The sequence below is a fragment of the Eleutherodactylus coqui genome, chromosome 1 (assembly GCF_035609145.1).
Source record: "Eleutherodactylus coqui strain aEleCoq1 chromosome 1, aEleCoq1.hap1, whole genome shotgun sequence".
Classification (NCBI taxonomy): Eukaryota; Metazoa; Chordata; class Amphibia; order Anura; family Eleutherodactylidae; genus Eleutherodactylus; species Eleutherodactylus coqui.
In genome coordinates, this window is record NC_089837.1 from 387,471,938 (window position 1) to 387,494,846 (window position 22,909).

The 22,909-nt window shown below is 44.6% G+C and overlaps 1 protein-coding gene across 1 annotated transcript in view; it reads right to left on the reverse strand.

Annotated features, from left to right (window-relative positions):
• The window catches only part of GRK1 (G protein-coupled receptor kinase 1), a 68,680-nt gene that overhangs the window by 40,029 nt on the left and 5,742 nt on the right, over positions 1-22,909 (reverse strand). The window contains exons 2-3 of the mRNA XM_066592892.1: positions 18,198-18,325; positions 14,228-14,385 (exon numbers count right to left, since the gene is read on the reverse strand). Of these exons, the coding sequence (XP_066448989.1) occupies positions 14,228-14,385; positions 18,198-18,325 (286 nt within the window). The remainder of the gene's footprint in view (positions 1-14,227; positions 14,386-18,197; positions 18,326-22,909) is intronic.

Here is a 22,909-nt window from a genome sequence, read left to right on the forward strand (position 1 = left end):
GCGGTGGACACGTGTGAGCTGCGTGAACAACATTGCTAAATCAGACGCACCCAGCTACGCTTTACTGCTGGCTTCGCCATTTGCTTTCCTTAATTGGGAAAAAAATACCTGCTCTCCAAGAGTTATAATAACTCTGCTACCTTCACGTTCTGTGACACATTAGCAGGGACACAGCACAGTTATTAAACTTAGATAATTCATTCACTAGAGGCAGTGGGGCCTTTCGTTTTCCAAAAAGGGCAAAAATTATATTTGGCCTGCAGTCTTGCGCCAATTTATTTCCTGCCTGTGAAATCAAATCACTGGTAATACAGCATGCTGAGGGGTAGGGGTAGGCCTAGATGACGTGGACGCGGCCGAGGACGCGGAGGGCCAAGTCAGGGTGTGGGCACAGCCCGAGCTCCTGATCCCGGTGTGTCGCAGCCGACTGCTGCGCGATTAGGAGAGAGGCACGTTTCTGGCGTCCCCACATTCATCGCCCAATTAATGGGTCCACGCGGGAGACGGTTATTAGAAAATGAGCAGTGTGAGCAGGTCCTGTCCTGGATGGCAGAAAGTGCTTCGAGCAACCTATCGTCTACCCGCAGTTCTGCGCCGTCCACTGCTGCCAATCCGAATCCTCTGTCTGCTGCTCCTCCTTCCTCCCAGCCTCCTCACTCCACTACAATAACACCTGCTCAGGAGCGGGAACACTCCCAGGAACTGTTCTCGGGCCCCTGCTTAGATTGGGCAGCAGTGGTTCCTCTCCCACCAGAGGAGTTTATCGTCACTGATGCCCAACCATTCGAAAGTTCCCGGGGTCCGGGGGAAGAGGCTGGGGACTTCCGCCAACTGTCTCAACAACTTTCTGTGGGTGAGGAGGACGATGACGATCAGACACAGTTGTCTTGCAGTGAGGTAGTAGTAAGGGCAGTAAGTCCGAGGGAGCAGCGCACAGAGGATTCGGAGGAAGAGCAGCAGGACGATGAGGTGACTGACCCCACCTGGTGTGCAACGCTTACTCAGGAGGACAGGTCTTCAGAGGGGGAGTCAAGGGCATCAGCAGGGCAGGTTGCAAGAGGCAGTGCGGTGGCCAGGGGTAGAGGCAGGGCCAGACCGAATAATCCACCAAGTGTTTCCCAAAGCGCCCCCTCGCGCCATGCCACCCTGCAGAGGCCGAGGTGCTCTAAGGTCTGGCAGTTTTTCACAGAGACGCCTGACGACCGACGAACAGTGGTGTGCAACCTTTGTTGCGCAAAGCTCAGCCGGGGAGCCAACACCAACAGCCTCACCACCACCACCATGCGCAGACATATGATGGCCAAGCACCCCACAAGGTGGGACGAAGGCCGTTCACCGCCTCCGGTTTGCACCCCTGCCTCTCCCCCTGTGCCCCAACCTGCCACTGAGATGCAACCCCCCTCTCAGGACACAGGCACTACCGCCTCATGGCCTGCACCCACACCCTCATCTCCGCTGTCCTCGGCCCCATCCAGCAGTGTAGTTCAGCGCACCGTTCAGCCGTCGCTTGCGCAAGTGTTCGAGCGCAAGCGCAAGTACGCCGCCACGCACCCGCACACTCAAACGTTAACCGTCCGCATAGCAAAATTCATCAGCCTTGAGATGCTGCCGTATAGGGTTGTGGAAACTGAGTCCTTCAAAAGTATCATGGAGGCGGCGGCCCCGCGCTACTCAGTTCCCAGTCGCCACTACTTTTCCCGATGTGCCGTCCCAGCCCTGCACGACCACGTCTCCCGCAACATTGTGCGCGCCCTCACCAACGCGGTTACTGCCACGGTCCACTTAACTACGGACACGTGGACAAGCACAGGCGGGCAGGGCCACTACATCTCCCTGACGGCACATTGGGTGAATTTAGTGGAGGCTGGGACAGAGTCAGAGCCTGGGACCGCTCACGTCCTACCCACCCCCAGAATTGCGGGCCCCAGCTCGGTGCTGGTATCTGCGGAGGTGTATGCTTCCTCCACTAAAGCACCCTCCTCCTCCTCCTCCTCCTCTGTCTCGCAATCAAGATGTGTTAGCAGCAGCATGTCGCCAGCAGTCGGTGTCGCGCGGTGTGGCAGCACAGCGGTGGGCAAGCGTCAGCAGGCCGTGCTGAAACTACTCAGCTTAGGCGATAAGAGGCACACGGCCCACGAACTGCTGCAGGGTCTGACAGAGCAGACCGACCGCTGGCTTGCGCCGCTGAGCTTCCAACCGGGCATGGTCGTGTGTGACAACGGGCGTAACCTGGTGGCGGCTCTGCAGCTCGGCAGCCTCACGCACGTGCCATGCCTGGCCCACGTCTTTAATTTGGTGGTTCAGCGCTTTCTGAAAAGCTACCCACGCTTGTCAGACCTGCTCGTAAAGGCGCGCCGGCTCTGCGCACATTTCCGCAAGTCCCACACGGACGCTGCCACCCTGCGCACCCTGCAACATCACTTTAAGCTGCCAGTGCACCGACTGCTGTGCGACGTGCCCACACGGTGGAACTCTACGCTCCACATGTTGGCCAGGCTCTATGAACAACGTAGAGCTATAGTCGAATACCAACTCCAACATGGGCGGCGCAGTGGGAGTCAGCCTCCTCAATTCCTTTCAGAAGAGTGGGCCTGGTTGGCAGACATCTGCCATGTCCTTGGTAATTTTGAGGAGTCTACCCAGGTGGTGAGCGGCGATGCTACAATCATTAGCGTCACCATTCCTCTGCTATGCATCTTGAGAAATTCCCTGCAAACCATAAAGGCAGCTGCTTTGCGCTCGGAAACGGGGGCGGGGGAAGACAGTATGCCGCTGGATAGTCAGGGCACCCTCCTGTCTATTTCTCAGCGCGTACAGGAGGAGGAGGAGGAGCATGAGGAGGATGAGGAGGAGGGGGAAGAGACAGCTTGGCCCGCTGCTGACGGTACACCGGCTGATTGCCTGTCATCCTTTCAGCGTGTATGGCCTGAGGAGGAGGAGGAGGAGGAGGATCCTGATAGTGATCTTCCTAGTGAAGACAGCCATGTGTTGCGCACAGGTACCCTGGCACACATGGCTGACTTCATGTTAGGATGCCTTTCTCGTGACCCTCGCGTTGCACGCATTCTGGCCACGACGGATTACTGGGTGTACACACTGCTCGATCCACGGTATAAGGAGAACCTGCCCACTCTGATTCCCGGAGAGGAAAGGGGTTCAAGAGTGTTGCTATACCACAGGACCCTTGCGGACAAGCTGATGGTAAAAATTCCCAGCCGACAGCGCTAGTGGCAGAAGGCGCAGTACCGAGGGCAAGGTAGCAGGGGATGTGCGTAGATCGAGCAGCATGTACATCCCAGGCAGTGCAACAGTCTTTAAGGGCCTGGCCAGCTTTATGGCTCCCCACCAAGACTGTGTCACCGCTCCCCAGTCACGGCTGAGTCGGCGGGAGCACTGTAAAAGGATGGTGAGGGAGTACGTAGCGGATCGCACGACCATCCTTGGTGACGCCTCTGCCCCCTACAACTACTGGGTGTCGAAGCTGGACATGTGGCCTGAACTAGCGCTGTATGCCCTGGAGGTGCTTGCTTGTCCTGCGGCTAGTGTCTTGTCGGAGAGGGTGTTTAGTGCGGCTGGGGGAATCATCACAGATAAGCGTAGCCGCTTGTCAACCGACAGTGCCGACAGGCTAACACTCATCAAGATGAACAAAGGCTGGATTTCCCCAGACTTCTGTTCTCCACCAGCGGACAGCAGCGATACGTAAGCAATACGTAGGCTGCACCCGCGGATGGAAGCTACGTTCTCTCTCACCATCCAAAACGGGGACATTTCTGCTTCATCAATCTGTGTCTAATATTCCTCCTCCTCCTCCTCCTGCTCCTCCTCCTGAAACCTCACGTAATCACGCTGAACGGGCAATTTTTCTTAGGGCCACAAGGCTCACTCAAATAATTTTTCAGAACAATTTTTATAAGTTTCAATGCGCTTAAAAGCATTGGAACTTTAACTTGAACCAATTTTTCGTTACACTGGGCTGCCTCCAGGCCTAGTTACCACTTAAGCCACATTAACCAAAGCGATTAATGGGTTTCACCTGCCCTCTTGGCTGGCCATGGCCAATTTTTGGGATGTACATTAGTACTGTTGATACAGCAATTTTTGTGGGCCCTCGCCTACAGTGTAATCAAATTAATTTTTAGCCCACCTGCATTACAGCTGACGTTACCTCAGCTGTGTTGCGCAATGCAATGGGATATTTTTATGTACCGCCGGTGGGTTCCAGGGAGCCACCCATGCTGTAGGTGCACACTGAGTTTTTAATACATCTGTACACTTCTAAAGAACCCGTCTGACTGGGGCATGCAGTGTGGGCCGAAGCCCACCTGTATTACGCACGACATTACTACCTCAGCTGTGTTGGGCAATGCAATGGGATATTTCTATGTACCGCCGGTGGCTTCCTGGCACCCACCCATGCTGTAGGTGCACACGGAGTTTTTACTACATCTGTACACTTATAAAGAACCCCAGTCAGACTGGGGCATGCAGTGTGGGCCGAAGCCCACCTGCATTAAGCACGACATTACTACCTCAGCTGTGTTGGGCAATGCAATGGGATATTTCTGTGTACCGCCGGTGGGTTCCAGGGAGCCACCCATGCTGTGGGTCGACAGGGACTTCACAATAGGGAGTTGTACCTGCCTGTGTCTATGAATTAAAAAGCCCGGTCTGACTGGGGCATGCAGACACCTTGACAGAATGAATAGTGTGTGGCACATAGGTTCCCCATTGCTATGCCCACGTGTGCAGCTCCTGATGGCGGTGGCACTGGATTCTATTTCTCATTGCTTCTGTACAGCATTGTGGGCTATCGCTCCGCCACTTTTAAAGAGGGTCGCTGCCTAGCCGTGCCAACCTCTGCAGTGTGTGCCTGCGGTCCCTCGTCATGGCAGACGCAATTCTAAATAGACATGAGCGTGGTGTGGCATGAGGGCAGCTGAAGGCTGCCCAGGGACACTTTGGTGTGCGCTGTGGGGGGGGAGGGGGGGCGGTTGGGCAGCATGTAACCCAGGAGAAGTGTCAGTGGAGTGTCATGCAGGCAGTGATTGTGCTTTGTTGGAGGTAGTGTGGTGCTTAGCAAAGGTATGCCATGCTAATGAGGGCTTTTCAGAAGTAAAAGTTGTTGGGAGGGGGGGGGGCCACTCTTGCCGGTATTGTGGCTTAATAGTGGGACCTGGGAACTTGAGATGCAGCCCAACATGTAGCCCCTCGCCTGCCCTATCCGTTTCTGTGTCGTTCCCATCACTTTGTTGAATTGCCCAGATTTTCACACATGAAAACCTTAGCGAGCATCGGCGAAATACAAAAATGCTCTGGTCGCCCATTGACTTCAATGGGGTTCGTTGTTCGAAACGAACCCTCGAGCATCCCGGGAAGTTCGTTCCGAATAACGAACACCCGAACATTTTGGTGTTCGCTCATCTCTAATGGTAACACATAATGTTACTGAGAAGTGAGTCAGTTTTAAACTACATTACGGAGTTGCCTCCTAACAGCTCTAGATTTAATAATTTTAGGTTTATTGTTTATTCTATTCTTCATCTTCCTTCCTCCCGCCCATTTTTTTCTCCTATTCTCCTTCTCTTTTATTCTCTGTACTCCCGTCGTTTGCCCTGCGGTGTGGACCTGCTCATCCTTCAAACCACCATTTCATTGAGATGTAATGGCGACTTTGGCATTTTACACATATAATGCTAAGGGTCTCAATAAGCCAGAAAAATGCTCCAAAATCCCATATAGACGAAAATTATGATAGGTATGTTTCAAGAGTCCCATTTTGTGGCCACATTGTCATAATAAATATTATTCTTTCAGGCATCATGCTCCACACCCAAACCACAAAACCTGTGGCGTTTCCATAGCATTTCACAAATGCTTTACTCTTACAATTTCATCTTCACTAGTGGATGAAAATGAGAGATATATTTTCATGAAAATCTTGATTTCTGGTTCTTTATATACAATTCTTAATCTTTATTCTCCCAACCAGGAACAGATTTCTTTTGGGATCAGAGCTCTCCAGAGACTAGCAGAGTTTGAATGACGTTGGAACCAGCCTTGGAGACAGGGCATTTTTCTGTCTCCTGATGCACAAAACATAGACTAAAGAAGGCTCTAGTGAGACTAAGGTTGATTGATTTATGGTGTACACTACACCCTAGCACTAAGGATTAGTTTCCACTCCCTGGTACACAACTCTTAGAGTAGGTTAGATTACCTCCTTGTCTCACATAGTTTACTGGACACTGGGTCGAGGTGTTCTATAGATATCTTTTTATGGTCTGATCACACATTCGTCTATGGTTCCCTGGGACATAGAAACCAAGGTATCAAAGGCCTTACTTGGCATCTCAATGATAACTTATTGAAAGATACCTCATTTATCTCAGACATTAAAAATACCATCGCCAATTTCCTAACAGATCACCAAGACGACCCTGCTTTTTCCCCCTTCAACGGGAAGCATTAAAATGTGTCCTTAAAGAGATTTTTACACAGTACAAGATTAAAAAAAGACAGATCCCAAAAACTTTTCCAACTCCCACTGACTTTAGGTATCAAAGAGACAGGTAATAAATCACATTCTTCAAATGTTTTGTCCGTGGAAATATCGGCTTTTAGACAACAGATTTTATCGCTTCTCGACCAAAAAACATTATGCCTTAGAGATAAAATGCGAGGAAAATAATATGAGTACAGGGATAGGTGTGGAAGATAGCTGGCAAGGGTTCTGCACCCATGCTTATTTCCATCTCATGTCTTCTCCATTAACTCACCCTCAAGTGGTGTGACGCACTCCACCCGGGGAATTTTGGAGAAGTTTTGTTCTTATCACGCTAAATTATATAATATATCAACAATAGCTAGCTTCTCCGAGGTCTCTTTACAAAATTACATTGTACAATATTTGGAGTCTAAAGGGGTTTTGTCATTAGATTAAAAAAAATCAATACTTACCTATTACTCCCCAGTCTTCTTATTGCATCTTCTACTCACATATTTTCTCCTGGCTCCTCCAGTCCTCCAGTCCTTCCAGATGGGCAGATCCTCTTCTTTCTGTTTTGGAGCGTCGATCAGCTGCAGTTCACTTCCTGCAGGGCAGTGAATGCTACAAGTGATGTAGAGTTCACTGCCTGGCAGGAAATGCAGAATCCTCAGCAGCCTGCTTTAGCGTACATGCGCGATATCTCGCCGTTAATGTTTCATATAGTATATGAAACACTAGCAATGAGACATTGCGCATGCGCAGTCACATTAAAGCAGGCTGCTAATGATTTGGCATTCCCTACTAGGCAGTGAAATCTACATCACTAGTGACATAGCGTACATGACTCGCAGGAAGCAGAATGCCGGCAATGTACACTTCGTCACAGGAAGAGGAGGATCCAGTCTGTGGGAAAGAGCCCAGGGCCCGATGAATTCACACCCAGTTTTGTTTAAATATTTTCAGAACAGATATCTGACCCACTACTTAAAGCGTTCAATGCTGTCTCCCAGGGTTGCCCTTTCCCTCTCCACTGGCCCTTCAGGCACATATAACTGTCATTCCTAAATGGAAAAGACCCCTCAATTTGTAGTAATTACTGTACCATCTCTTCAATAAATAATGATATTACACTGTTTTCCAAAATTATAGCTCTCAGATTAAATCCTTACATTCCTCAGACGTGCGTTGTTTTTTTTTGGCACATAAGCAGCCGCGTGAAAAGAACGCCTCTCACGTGTTTAAAAAATGCGTGAACGAAGCTAAGTGCATAATTTGCGCATTCACATGTGGGAATTATGCGTGGCTAGCAGCAAAGATAGGTCAGGTCCGATTTTTTTCATGCAGTATGGACCTTAGATGTGTGTATTTTAGCCACGCATGTCCTATCTTTTGCAAATGCAAGTATTTTGCGCATCTAAATAATCGTTCATGTGAACGCTTCTATAGGAAACCATTAGATCTAATACGCATGACGCCTATAACGCGTAAAAAAATGCTCGTCTGAACGAGACCTATACATGTGGAACAGGTTAGTTTTGTCCTGGGCAGGGAGGCTCAAAACAACACCATTAAGACCATATCGTTAATCACAAAGACTCATAGATCTGGAACCCAATTATGCCTTTTATCTATAAGTGCAGAAAAGGCCTTTAACAGAGTCAAATGGGAGTTTATGGAAGTAATGCTTTGTAAAATAGCTTTAGGCCCAAAAATTCTCCCATGGATCATGTCTCTTTACAATAACCCATCAGCACAGGTACGGGAAAAATGTGATTGTTCTCAGCAAGAGAAACGACGTAATTTTGTAGATATGATACCTTTTAATGGCTAACAAAAATACATGATGTAATAATAGCGAGCTTCCGAACCAACGCAGGGTTCTTCTTCGGGCTTATGGATTGGATCTGAAGAGGCATGCATATTTATACATACTTACAACATACATACTTATGACAAGGCACAGATATGGATGTGATTGGTTCGCACTTAAAAGGAATTCTGCAACAGCAAACAAACTTTTTTTTTTCTAGGCACTGATAGCGGAGTGAAAGTTTTATGGTCCCTAAATTACTGTTGGAGGGGGAGAGGTCAGCAGGCTTGAATTGCTACAAGAGATACACAAACATTTTTAGCTAAACACTGATAAGGGAGTGAAAGTTTATGGTCCCTGAATTACTGTTGATGGGGGTCTTATCTGTATAATAAATGTCTTCACACTTCCCATTCACGCATAAATCCTGGGGAATAATTTAACCCAGTATTCAGCGTGTCAAAGGTTGTTATTAATTTATATTCCCAAATTCTTCTGTGGTTTTGTGACTTGAAACCCCCCTTCAATATCAAAACTCTCATATCTCCTATGTCATGTCCATGGTTAGAGAAGTGCTCGTCCACAGGTAATTCTCTTTTTCTGTGTTCAATCGTGTGGCGATGAGATCTCATCCTGGCTTTCAGTTTCTGTCCTGTTTCTCCAACATAAAGACCCCCAACAGGACATTTACTGCACATGATCAGGTACACAACATTGGACGAGGAACATGTAAATGTCCCTGGGATCTTATAGTCCTGCTGTGTGTTGGGGATCCGTATCCTGTCCGCAGTCAGTATATGTGAGCAGGTCTTACAGCTCCTTACATTACAGGGATAAGTTCCTTTTTGTGTGTCAGAGGGTAATGCACTCCTGATTATAAAGTTCCTCAAGTTAGGAGGTTGCCTGTAACACAGAGGCAGAGGGTCCGGGAATATGGTTTTCAAACGGTCATCCTTGTGCAGGGTATGGTGGAGTTTTCTTGCGGTTTTCCTTAGTACCTCTAGTTGCGGATTGTAGGTCACTACTAGAGGCACACGATTGTTTCTTTCCTTCTCCTTGTATTGGAGTAGTTGATTTCTGGGTATCATGGTGGCTCTGGTGATTTGGTCATCAATTGAGGTGGGATGGTAGCCCTGATTTATAAATGTTCTTTTAAGATGGTACAAATGTTCCTCTCTGTCTGTTGGGTTGGAGCAGATCCGGTTGTATCTGATGGCCTGGCTGTAGACAATGGACTTTTTGATGTGTTTAGGATGGAAACTGTCCCATCTGAGGTATGTGGGCCGATCAATCGGTTTTCGGTATAGGGATGTCTGTATTGAGTTGTTTGAAATCTTGACATCCCTATACCGAAAACCGATTGATCGGCCCACATACCTCAGATGGGACAGTTTCCATCCTAAACACATCAAAAAGTCCATTGTCTACAGCCAGGCCATCAGGTATAACCGGATCTGCTCCAACCCAACAGACAGAGAGGAACATTTGTACCATCTTAAAAGAACATTTATAAATCAGGGCTACCATCCCACCTCAATTGATGACCAAATCACCAGAGCCACCAGGATACCCAGAAATCAACTACTCCAATACAAGGAGAAGGAAAGAAACAATCGTGTGCCTCTAGTAGTGACCTACAATCCGCAACTAGAGGTACTAAGGAAAACCGCAAGAAAACTCCACCATACCCTGCACAAGGATGACCGTCTGAAAACCATATTCCCGGACCCTCTGCCTCTGTGTTACAGGCAACCTCCTAACTTGAGGAACTTTATAATCAGGAGTGCATTACCCTCTGACACACAAAAAGGAACTTATCCCTGTAATGTAAGGAGCTGTAAGACCTGCTCACATATACTGACTGCGGACAGGATACGGATCCCCAACACACAGCAGGACTATAAGATCCCAGGGACATTTACATGTTCCTCGTCCAATGTTGTGTACCTGATCATGTGCAGTAAATGTCCTGTTGGGGGTCTTTATGTTGGAGAAACAGGACAGAAACTGAAAGCCAGGATGAGATCTCATCGCCACACGATTGAACACAGAAAAAGAGAATTACCTGTGGACGAGCACTTCTCTAACCATGGACATGACATAGGAGATATGAGAGTTTTGATATTGAAGGGGGGTTTCAAGTCACAAAACCACAGAAGAATTTGAGAATATAAATTGATAACAACCTTTGACACGCTGAATACTGGGTTAAATTATTCCCCAGGATTTATGCGTGAATGGGAAGTGTGAAGACATTTATTATACAGATAAGACCCCCATCAACAGTAATTCAGGGACCATAAACTTTCACTCCCTTATCAGTGTTTAGCTAAAAATGTTTGTGTATCTCTTGTAGCAATTCAAGCCTGCTGACCTCTCCCCCTCCAACAGTAATTTAGGGACCATAAAACTTTCACTCCGCTATCAGTGCCTAGACAAAAAAAGTTTGTTTGCTGTTGCAGAATTCCTTTTAAGTGCGAACCAATCACATCCATATCTGTGCCTTGTCATAAGTATGTATGTTGTAAGGATGTATAAATATGCATGCCTCTTCAGATCCAATCCATAAGGCTGAAGAAGAACCCTGCGTTGGTTCGGAAGCTCGCTATTATTACATCATGTATTTTTGTTAGCCATTAAAAGGTATCATATCTACAAGATTACGTCGTTTCTCTTGCTGAGAACAATCACATTTTGCTCTACTGGCTAACACGGTACCAGATCTTTGTTTTCATTATCACAGGTACGGGTTAATGGCTGCCTGTCGTCCTCTTTTATGATCAAAAATTGAATAAGACAGTATTGCTCCATCACTTTATTTATAAATACTAGTGATGTAGTCCTTAGTTAACACCCTCAGACTCAACACCTCAATACAAGGAATAAGCATAGGGAACCAGAAACATAAATTATCCCTCTGCAGATGATTGGTTGATCTATGTTCAAATCCCCAGAATTAGCCTCCCAGTAATTTTAGGCTGGGGTCACACAGGGCGGATTTGCCGCGGTTTTGCAGCGGATTGCCGTTGCATATCCGCACTGCGGCAAAACCGCTGCGTTTGCAGTGCAATGCAGCACAAATGAGATTTGCCAAAAAGCTGTTCTCACAGGACGTATTTTTTCCGCACAGCCGCAGTGCGGAAATGCAACTGCGTCGCGGTTTTAAAAGATGCAGCATGTTCATTCTTTGGTCGTTTCCGCAGCGCTTTTTTGTCCATAGACCTCTATGGAAGCAGCCAAAACCGCACCAAATACGCGACAAATACGCGACAAAAGTAAAAAAGCGCTGCGGAAAAAAACGCTCGTGGATTTTTCCGCACGAAAATCCGCAGCAAAATCTGCAAGCTCAAATTAACCTTTGAAGCGGTTTTGCCGCAGAAGCAGTTCTTCTGCGTCAAAACCGCAACGGAAAAAACGCAGCAAAACCGCAACAAATCCGCCCTGTGTGACCCTAGCAAGAGTTTACCAGCTATGGTAGACTCAGTCATTTTAAAGTAAATTCACAAAAATCAGAAATACTAAATATTACTATTCCTCTAAATGAAACCAAACACCTTCAAGAAATATTCCCCTTTAGATGCAGAGATTCTTCTATAAAATATTTGGGAATTCATATTCCAGCTAGTTATGAACAAAGCTTTTAATTAAACTATAAACCCTTCCTATCAATTCTAGAACTTCAACTAAAGGATGGCAAAAACTCCCAATCTCGTGGTTTGGTAGAATTAATACACTAAAAATGGATATTCTTACCAAAGTCTTATACATTTTCCAGATGATCCCTTGAGATTTTGCTATTATTTCCTGAAACTCAAAAAGCTGATCCCCAAGTTTGTCTGGCGGATCTCTTAGCTATAAAATACTAACCCAGCCTAGAACGTAGAACTGTAGTACAAAGCAAAAATTGGCAACTGCATTCTAGATTATTTTCCATCATTCTTCAACCAAGTTCTGCGTGGCAGTGGAGCATTTTCTAAAGTCTTTTCAAATCCAAGGGGCATTCTGGATTCCCCAGGAATTGGACTGTGAGAAGATTGGAGCCTCAGTCCTCCTATTAATGTTATTACACACTTGGAACAGACATACTAAACAGGGCCATATAATTTTGCTGCTTGGTCCCCTCACTCTACTTGCGTGAAGCTGTCAATTACCATCCCCCTTATCACACACTTATATCCCGTTCATTTCATTGGTGGCCTTTCACCAAGTGCAAGATATAATGAGCCCTTTTTTGTATGCTGACTCGCTCAAAACTAAAGGATGAGTTTGACTTGCCAACAGGAGCTTGGTTCCAATATATCCAGTTATGCAGCTACATCAACACTCTTATGCCTAAAATCAACCCAAGTGTAGGATCTAGGCATAAAAATTATGTATTCCCCCTTAAGCACCTAAACATGTCATCTCTTTGGTCTATGGGTTGTTACTAGAGAAGCGGATGGAGGGCTTCAGGCTCAGATCGGTGGAGAGGTGGGAGAGGGCATTGGGTAGATCTTTCCCTGGAGAGCTCTGGTCCAAATCTTACATACTGTCCTATAAGATGAATATATGAAGCAGATTACAAGTACTCAATTTCAAAATAGTATCACAGTTGTACAGAACACCTGTTAAGCTATATAAAATGTACCCCTCAGTATCAGACCAATTGCTGGACATGCTGGTCGAATACAGGTTCTATGTTACATATCTGGTGGGAATGCCCACTTATAGCTCCTCTGTGATAGGATATTTCCAGGCTACATAAAGCAGTTTGCAGATCCCCACTCAATTTTACCACAAAGATGGCACACTTGTCCATGTTCCCAGACTCGATATATATCATTAGGTGTTCTGATCTTGAGGGGGAGTCTACGAGATTCTACTCCACTTGGGCAGTGAGGGTGGACTTTTGAGATTTGCCATCTCTCTAGCTGGTTATTGGATGACTCTAATAGAAAGAGTTGTTTATCCAATTTTTCTTTTTATTTATATTTTTATTTTATTCATTTATAAAATATGGTCCTCACCCACTTTAATAGGACCCCCAGTATTAAAACAATGAACTAAAGTATACTTACCCCTACTCGGTCACCGAGATCTAGCACTGCAGTCCCAGTAATTGTTGTGACATATGATGTCACAGAGAATCAGGTGACCACTGCAGCCAATAAGAAGATGCAGCATTACTGCTCATTCTCCTGGCATCGATACTCATAGCTTGAGCGCCATGATGCCAGGTGGTCAGGAACATGATGCTGCAGTCTCTAAATGGCTCCAGCAGTCACCTGATTTCCTTTGACATCATATGTCACAACAATCATCGGGACCACAGCGAGCTGCAGCGCTGCATTCCAGCAGCCACGGAGGGGTAAGTAAACTTTAGCCTATTGTTTTAATGCTGGGGGTCCTATTGAAGTGGGGTTGTCCAGTATCCAGACACTTTTTTTTTTTCTTTAACCCCTTTAAGATATCTTATTTGTTCACCATTGCAACAAAAATCTATTAAAATAAAGCTTAGCTATGCTGTACTTGTTGGTCTACCATGCTGTGTTGTGTTTCCTATTTTAGATAAGCCACCTCTGCTTCTGACCTCTTCTTCCCTTTTTTTCCTAGGACCAGGAAATCTATACATTTCATTTTTAACAGATAAGAAGATATTATTTTATTTTAGTCTCCCAGTCTTCATAGAAATACATAGTCCCCTGCAATTTATTTTCTAGGTACTTATTTTATCAGTAGCTGATCCACAACATTTGGGTTGGTCTTCTAGTCATAAATGTTACATTTGATTTTTTTTAATTTCAGAATTCGGTTAAATACCTTATACTTCTTGTGTAGGCAATATATAGAAATGTACACATTGTCAGTTGCTACACATTCTTTGGGGTTATTGGCCTAATTTACCTTGATTGCCTGACTTAAAAAGCTTCTAAGATAAGCATACATACCATCATTGTCCAGTAGCACATTTTCGGGTTTGAGGTCACGATAGATGATTCTGTTTTGGTGTAAATGTTCCATCCCACATATAATCTGTGCAGTATAAAAGCATGCTCTGGGTTCATCTATGCCTGGATTGTCCTCATCAACATTGTAAATGTGAAACCTAATGTCAAGTTTTAAATAAAGGTTATTAATTACAAACCATATAAGAACAAGATCAAAAACAAAGTAAGTATGTAACAAATAACTAGAGCTGAGGGGTGACATAATATGATACTTATAGACAGAAAATGGGGATAATATTTATATTAAATATATTAAAATACACTAAACAAACTTTTATTTTATAGGAATATACAGTAAACTCTTGAGTAGTATTGCTGTTAAGTAAAGCTGTTTTCAACTAAAGTCGATGTGTCAGGGAAGCGGCGATCCCTCAAATAAAGTTGAATTCCTCAGATAAGGGCGCTGACCGCTCCATGACCCCAGGTGCCGCTCGGCGAGCAGCTGATGTCGGTCACTTCCCGCTTCTCCTGCATCAGGTCGCGCCTACTCCTCCCCCTCCCCTCTCCACAGTGCACAGTGCCGGCTGAACGTTGCTGTGTCTGCCTGCCTCCTGATACAGTACAGCAACTGAATCTCCAAAGTGTCGGCTGAACACTGCCTGCCTCCTGAATCCCCACTGTACTGCAAAATGTAAGTACTGTACAGATGAGTACAGTACAGTAAACAAACGTTTGCAAATAAATACTGCAGTCCTATGTCAAAGCACAGATAACACAGTGATACGTACTGCTAATGATGTCTCTGCAGTCCTAGGTCAAACCACAGATAACACAGTGATACCTACTGTTATAATGATGTCCCTTGCAATGTTAATTTATTCTTTACAGTTGTATTTTATATTCATGCAGTATTGTTATTGTTATTGTCTTTGGTATTAAAGACCAGAGTTATTCTCTATTAAATGGGGTTTGGTGTGTTTTTTGGGACGTCTAGAACCAATAAATTGGATTTACATTAATTCCTATGGAAATAATGTCCTCAACTAACATTGATTTCTACTAAAGTCCATTGCTTCCGGACGGATTAATGACGTTAGTTGAGGTTCTACTGCAGATCATCCGATTCTGGCGGCAAGTCCTCATGGGCAGCTATAGCTCCAGCGGATCGTCACTTGCTGTTGCAAGGGAATCGAATCCATCCTCCACTCTAGTGACCTCCTCTCTCATATGACTTCGCCCTGTGGGAATGAACCATGTTTCTCCTGCTATGCCTAGAATGCAGCATCTAGTTGCCAAGGCGTTATTAGTGTAATATGTCGCCAACGGAAGTGTAGCTGTAGCCGGGCTCAGCTCGAGTTAACGTCCTGGTCATGCCCACAGCTCCTGATTGGCTGCGGCTCCCACACACATCAATCAATGGAGACATACTGTGTTGGGGGAAACGTTTGTCCCAATGCCGGAGACACCGGGAGGGCAGCAGTAGCACATGGCTCATCCAACAGGCATGGCAGATGAAGAGCGACGGCAGCAGATGATGAGTGGTGGCACTGGACACACCGGGAGGGCAGCGGCAGCACAAAAATGAAGAGCGCCGGCTCACCTAGCGCAGAGCAGATGACAAGCGCTGGCACCACAGACACATGGAGGTCAGTGGCAGCACATGGCTCACATAACACGGAGCAGATTAAGAGGGCAAGCATAATGTGCAGAAAAAGCTGGAACAGACTCCCCATCTTCCCACTTAGTAATCCCCGGAGGTGCAGTAAATGATGATGGGGGTGATACTGCTTCTACCACTGCTGTGCCATCACCAGTGCACAGCTCCTGCGTGATTGATGTGTGCGCTACCCAATAGGAAGATGTGGGCATGACCTCTGCATTACCTGTCAGTAATGCCGGCCAACCCATGTCTCCACCCATGTCTCCATCAAAAATGTTGTCAAGCCCTGGCAGCCTATTTTAAGGGGACTCTTGCTTCTGCACATTGAATGCAGATCAAGGTATATCCTTGACTCCTGATCCTGGCCCTGAATGTGACCTCAGTCTTGGCCCTAGATTGCATCCATGTATTGCCTTTTGGATTTGTCCCCAGATTCCTGTGGTTCCATTCCTAGTATCAAATTCTGAACTCTTGACCATGGTTCTATCTCAGCCTCTGGCTTGTAGTATCCGGACTGCTAGTTCATTGATGACCACTAGCTATTTTCTTGATTTTACTTTGAGTTCTTCAATAAACCACACCTACCGCCAAACAAATGAGTATTATAAGAACTGTGACTTGGAAATCAAACCAGGAAAAAACGATTGTGGCTGAGAGGATTCACTTTTACAGTTGTCAATTTATTCCTACATTTTCGGGAGGAATGATAGAGGAACAACACAATGCAAAGTTCTAGAAAAAGATGTTCTATAATTGTTTCATAGCAAATACATGTATTTACTAAAAATTGAGAGTTGACAGGTCCCCTTTAAGTGGGCCAAAGATATGAGATTTAAACAATCTGACAGAGGGATAACTAGTCAGTCATCCAACTGTACTTTTGGCCAATACTACATGCATTTATGATTATGCATAATCACACTTTGTCGAGTGCAGTCGGGAGAATCATTATCAGATAGTAGTATCATAAAGTTATGGTTTACTAGCAGCCAAAAAATCCAGAATGATGGATCAAAAATTTGACAGGTTTAGAGAAAATTCATAAAAGCGTTAACAATGTCTGCTGCACATAACAACCAATTATAGTACAGAAGTTTTTGTAAGACAGTTTTCATAAACTCGCCTCACTGCCTTCCAGTTGTTAGTTTCTTACATGAAAATAACATGAACAATAAATGGAATACAATCTGGAAAACCAGTCAAAAGTTGTTTTGCCTAATGATGCCCATCAGCTTTGACAGAACCAGTCAACCATTTAATGTGTATAAGGATGTTCCAACTTTCCTTTCATGTCAGTAGTTTGGAAAAAGAATTCTTGTGCATGCTGAATTTCAACATGCTGTATCCTTTGCTCCTGCAGAGGGATAATCTAGGCAGGTCTGACAAAGCTGAGCATGTGTGTTTTTGTGTGGAGTCGGGGGAAATATCTACAAAACTTCTTTTAGCTTCAAATCGTCCAAGTAAATTGATATTGTTCTGTCTCAGGTTAGAGACACACGTAGCACTTCTTTCCAGACTTACAGAAAAATTCCTAGAAGGGTGGTCACATCACATACTCACTTCTTCCAGTTCCTGTGCTTCCCTCCATTCTCTAGCACTCATTAAACTAGGTACAACTAGCATTAATGGTGATTCCTAAACTCTGGTAGCCCCGAATGTCTCATTCAAAATTTCCCTCATCTCTGAGTAGAAAGACACATTCGTGTTTAGACTATGTACAGTGTCTGAAGAGTTTAGATGTAACAGTGAATACAAAATGTACAATATGTGGCACATTTTTGCTATTTGGCATTGAAAATACAAGTATAAAATTTTTATCTACTGATGTGTAAATGTTTTTGGAGACTCCCAATATAAGGCCTGCTTATTTTAAAATACCATTCGGACAACCATGGTAAAGGAAACATGTCACTAGCTTCATGCCGCCCAAAGCATAAAGTCCAGATAGGTAGCCACATTACAGGGATGTGCGGTTACACCATTTATATGCTCGCTACCGCCCTGTACAGTTAGTGCCTGCCTAGTTTTCATGCTGCCCATGGTTCAGGCAACTGGAAGCTAGTAAAGGTTTCCCTTCAAGTTTCATTCTATTAATTGGAAAGTAACTAGGCATTCAAGGCCACCTATCCACTGAAAATATGGAATGATTGACCCTGTACTCAGAATTATCAAGGGTTCCAGCTCACAGGCACCAACTCATTACATTTTAGGACATGTCTCAACGTAGAAAAAACCCTTTAACTATGGAAGTGCTGATTTTTCAGGTAGTATAACTTTAAGTCATACAATATCATTGTTATGATAACTTACCGTAGATCACCTCCATTCATTATCGTCATAACTAAGCAGGCTTCATTCTTTGTTTGGTATGCATATGCCAGAGAAACAATAAATCTACTATGCACCTTAGCCAGAATCTTTTTTTCCACCATGGCACCCTATAAACACAAAAGAGAATTTGGGGTTATTTTGTCCTAAAAATGTGTTTGTTATTCATAGGCTCCTACATGCTTTGATGATGTCAACCAAACTTGGCACACATACTCTTTATGACCAACTTAAAATACTGGGGAAGAGGGTGTTTAAACTGTTTGTTGCTCATAGCCACCAATTAGAGCACATGTATGGTAAAAGGGGATGCTTTGTGATTCAGCATGGTGAATAATTCAGACGTATGGTCGATCTGGAATACCTCTGAAAAAAAAAAATAAACCTATTGGACAAGTCCAGCCGAAAGCAAAGAAAGTAAAATTACTATGATCAAGTGAGACAAGTAAACAACGTGATCAAAGACCTAAGAATGAGCAGGAAAAAGCCAGGGTATCAAGGGCTACAGAGACCACAAAACAGTGTAAAGCCTGACGTCAAAAAGAAGACTTTCCAATTTTGTTGCTGGAAGGTTTTCAATATGACCTCACAAGGTGTGCTATCAATATCTGAATGTTCTTATTGGATGAATAGACCAAACGTGTAGCTCCTGTCATGCCAAGAAATTTAAAACAGAATCTCATGGAATGTGCTATACGAGTGGAAACATAGGCAATGCCGGGTATATAAGCTAGTGAATAATTAAAAGGAACATTCCAAGTAAAACTGATATACTATGTTATGCCAAGGGTAGGGCCAGGGATGTGGTGTGCTTTAAATCCCTGAAAGGTGGCACTGCAGAGGCATTATACCAGATTTCTTAGGGGTTAACTACATTGGCCTATAAGTCTCCCTACACCTACTTGTCACTCTCTACAAGGAGAAACTGTACTCTCAACTTAAATCACTGAGTCATACATTAGCCCCTCAGGGCTTACATTAAGCAGAATACAGTGTATACGTTTTGCTCAAAGTGTTCCTTTAATGAAATAGTCACAGACTGTTGCTGAGTTTCAGAATGCCACATGATAATAAATGACGCTGTGCACAAATTAAATATATACTTATCATCAGTGACAGATATTGACATCATATTTCAGAACTTGGATAACAACTTTAATGGCTTATCAACAACATACAGTTCAGGAGTAATTTAGTATCCGTGGGTACACATTCATAAGGCTTATTTATGAGACCAAGGAGAGAAAGATCTTGGGATGTGCTGTAATGGTAACTGCTTAATGGGAGACTGTCAGCAGTTTTTGTGATGCAAAACCTCTAACAGCACCATTTAGGGCAGGGAAGAGGGGTGTAAATGTACCTCTGTGGATGCTTTTTGGATCCCCAGTAGTCAGAAAATGAACTTTGATTCCACTGTCATATTCACATTGGAGGTGGGACTTCTCACTCAAGTGCTCTGCCCACAGTTTAATGAGCTACTCTACATGTCTGATTGACCGCTGGAGTGTCCAACCAGAAGACTGTTACTGCTGTCAATCAAAGCTGTGGAGCAGCTCATTGGACAAAAAAGACAGCACTTGAGTAAGAAGTCCCACCTATAAAGCACTCATGGCAATGGCATCAAAGCTCATTTTTTACTACTGGGGACCCTAAAAGCATTCACAGAGATACATTTAGGTACATTTACACCTCTCCCCTGCCCCAAACTAGCACTGAGATAAGTTTTGCATTGGCAAAACTACTGACAGAGTCTCTTTACATATAAACAGAAGAGAGTGAAAAGTGTCTGAATTAAATATTGTCTTTTAATCCCTTAGTGACCAAGCCTGTTTACGCCTTAGTGGTGGAGCCAAATTTCGGAAATCTGACATGTGTCACTTTAACTTAGAATAACTCCGTAAAAGTTTTGCATATCCAAGTGATTCTGACATTGTTTTTTCGCCACATGTTATACCTCATTTAGGTGGTACAAACAGACCAATAAAATTTGTGTGGAAAATTTGGAAAAAATTGTTATTTTTTCACATTTTCTACTGTAATATCTCAAATATGTGCAAACATACTGTACACATTTTTGATAAGATATATATTTCCATTTGCTTACTTTATTCTGGATGCACATTTGAAACACTTTAGTTTTTTTTTAACCATTTAGGAGACGTACAAATTTAACATTACTTATCAACATTTTGAGGAACATTTTGTTTTCCTACACCAAGCCAAGATTACAAAGGCTCATAGGTGTCAAAATGATAGATACCCCCACAAATGACCCCATTTTAAAAACTACACCCTTTAGTATATTCACTGAGGGCTGCCAGGAGTATTTTGACCCCACAGTTTTTTTCAGGAGTTAATGCAATTTGGAGGGAAAAAAAATAAAATTTCATATTTTTGCAAATGTGCACTTTAAAAGACATATTTTTATTCATAGTGCACATGGAAATGAGCATTTACACCCCAAAATGGATACCCCTGTTTGTCCTGTGTTCAGAAACATACCCATCGCGGCCCTAAACTTCTGTCTGTATGCACAATGGGACCCAAACCGAAAGGAGCAGACAGTGTTTTTCAGAACAGACATTTCGCTTGAAGGTGCCCACTTGTAGAGCCCTTAAACGGCCAAAATGAGGGAGTAACCTCACAAATGACCCCATTTTAAAAACTAAATGCCTTAATGAATTCACCTAAGGGTGTACTGCGTATTTTGACCCCACAGTTTTTGAATTAATCTAAGCAAAGCAGAAGGGAAAAAATTACGATTTTCATTTTTTTGGCAATTGTGTCATTTTAAAAACTGTTTTTTTTGTACAGCACACATATGAATGAAGACTTTCACCCCAAAATGGATACCCCTATTTGTCCTGTGTTCAGAAACATACCAATTGTGGCCCTAATCTTCTGTCTACATGCACAATGGGACAAGAACCGAAAGGAGCATTAAACTTCAACTGTGTTTTAACTTTTATGCAATTGCCATTTTCCATTGGATAATGGCGATCACGTGACCGGAAACTGCTTACAGCGGACCTTGGTCACTGCTCCAGGCTCTCTGCTACCTTTAGTAGCCAGAAACAAGCAGATTTTACATTTCCCGGGCCCTTCCCAGCATCTGTGCTTGTGGCCGTCATTCTGGTGACAGACGCTTGCGCCGAAGCTGGGGAGGGGTCCGCGGATAAGGATCACGTCGGGGGGACATTGCCGGAGCCTTTAGGTAAGTTATTTCACCTCCCCTCATAGATGTGATCCATGTCAAGAGGTAAAATTTCAACTTTTTTTTACTTTTACGTGATCGCTGTTATCCATTGAATACCGGTGATCACGTGACCAAGAACCGTGTACCGCAGCCCCCCGTTACATTTCTAGGCCCTCGGTTACATTTGGTAGCCAGGAGCATGGAGATTTTAAATTACCCCAGCAATCCACGGCTTCTGCGCAAGCGTCTGCCATTTTGGCGACGGGCGCGGAAGCCGGGGTAAGATCCGTGGATAAATCCGGGGGCCTTAAGTATATAATTTCATCTCCCCTCACGGATATGATCCATAGGATAACAGCGATCATGTGACTGGGAACTGCATGCAGTGGTGCCCATTGTCATCACCCTGCTCTCGGCTACTCATACTAGCCGGGAGCAGGGTGATTTTAAATTTCCTGGGCCTCCCGGCCTTCTGTGCATGCGTGTGACGTAATGACGTCTGGTGCACATGTGCAGACGCCGGCGTCAGGTCCTTAAACACCACAATGCCGAAGGGCATCGCGGAAGACTGGGGTGAGTACTCTTAGCTCCCCTCACGAATCCAATCCATGAGGGAAGCTAAAACTTTAACTTTTTTTCACTTTCTATTCACTTCAATGTGATCGGCATTATCCATTGGATAACACCGATTGCATGACTAGGGGACGCTACCCTTGGCCCCCAATGACAGCTCCAGGTTGTCAGCTATCTCTGGTAGCCGTCAGCATGCAGCTATCATGTCTACTGGCCCCGCGGCTTTAATCCTCAGAGAATGCATGTTTTTACGTCCCTGAGGATTAAAGCCCACAAAGCCAGGATGTAAAAAGACAATGGGGCCATCACTAAGTGGTTAAATACAGGATGGACAAATGTGAGAAAAAAAATCAAGGAGTGCATAGAATATAAACATGTTTTTATATGTAACATACATGATACAATAAAAGACAAATTCTAAAGCATATGTAGGCATGACATGTGCAGATAGCACTGCAGACTTAGGCCGAACGCCCACAGACGGATAATCGCTGCGGAATTCACGGCAAGATGCCCGCCATGAGTTACGGAGCAATGTCTGTCCATAGACATGCTAGGTCAGTGATGGAGAGCCTTTTAGAGACCGAGTGCCCAAACTGCAACCCAAAACCCACTTATTTACCGCAAAGTGCCAACCTGTCAGGGGGCAGGGCTTATCACAACGTTTTACCCCCGTCGTTCTATAAAGCACAGGGCCGCTTCAAAATAGACAGCGTGCAGATTTTGACTGCTTTTTGGATGCAGAAATACTGCAGAATGTCCTCAGCGGAAATTTCTGTGGAAAATTCTGCAGCATTTCTGCATCTAAAAAGCAGTCAAAATCTGCACCCTGTCTATTATGAAAAAGCCCTGCCCATTTCTGACACATGTAAACATACTCCAGCGATAATAGTGACCCTTCCCCCAGTGGCCCCCAGCGTAACAG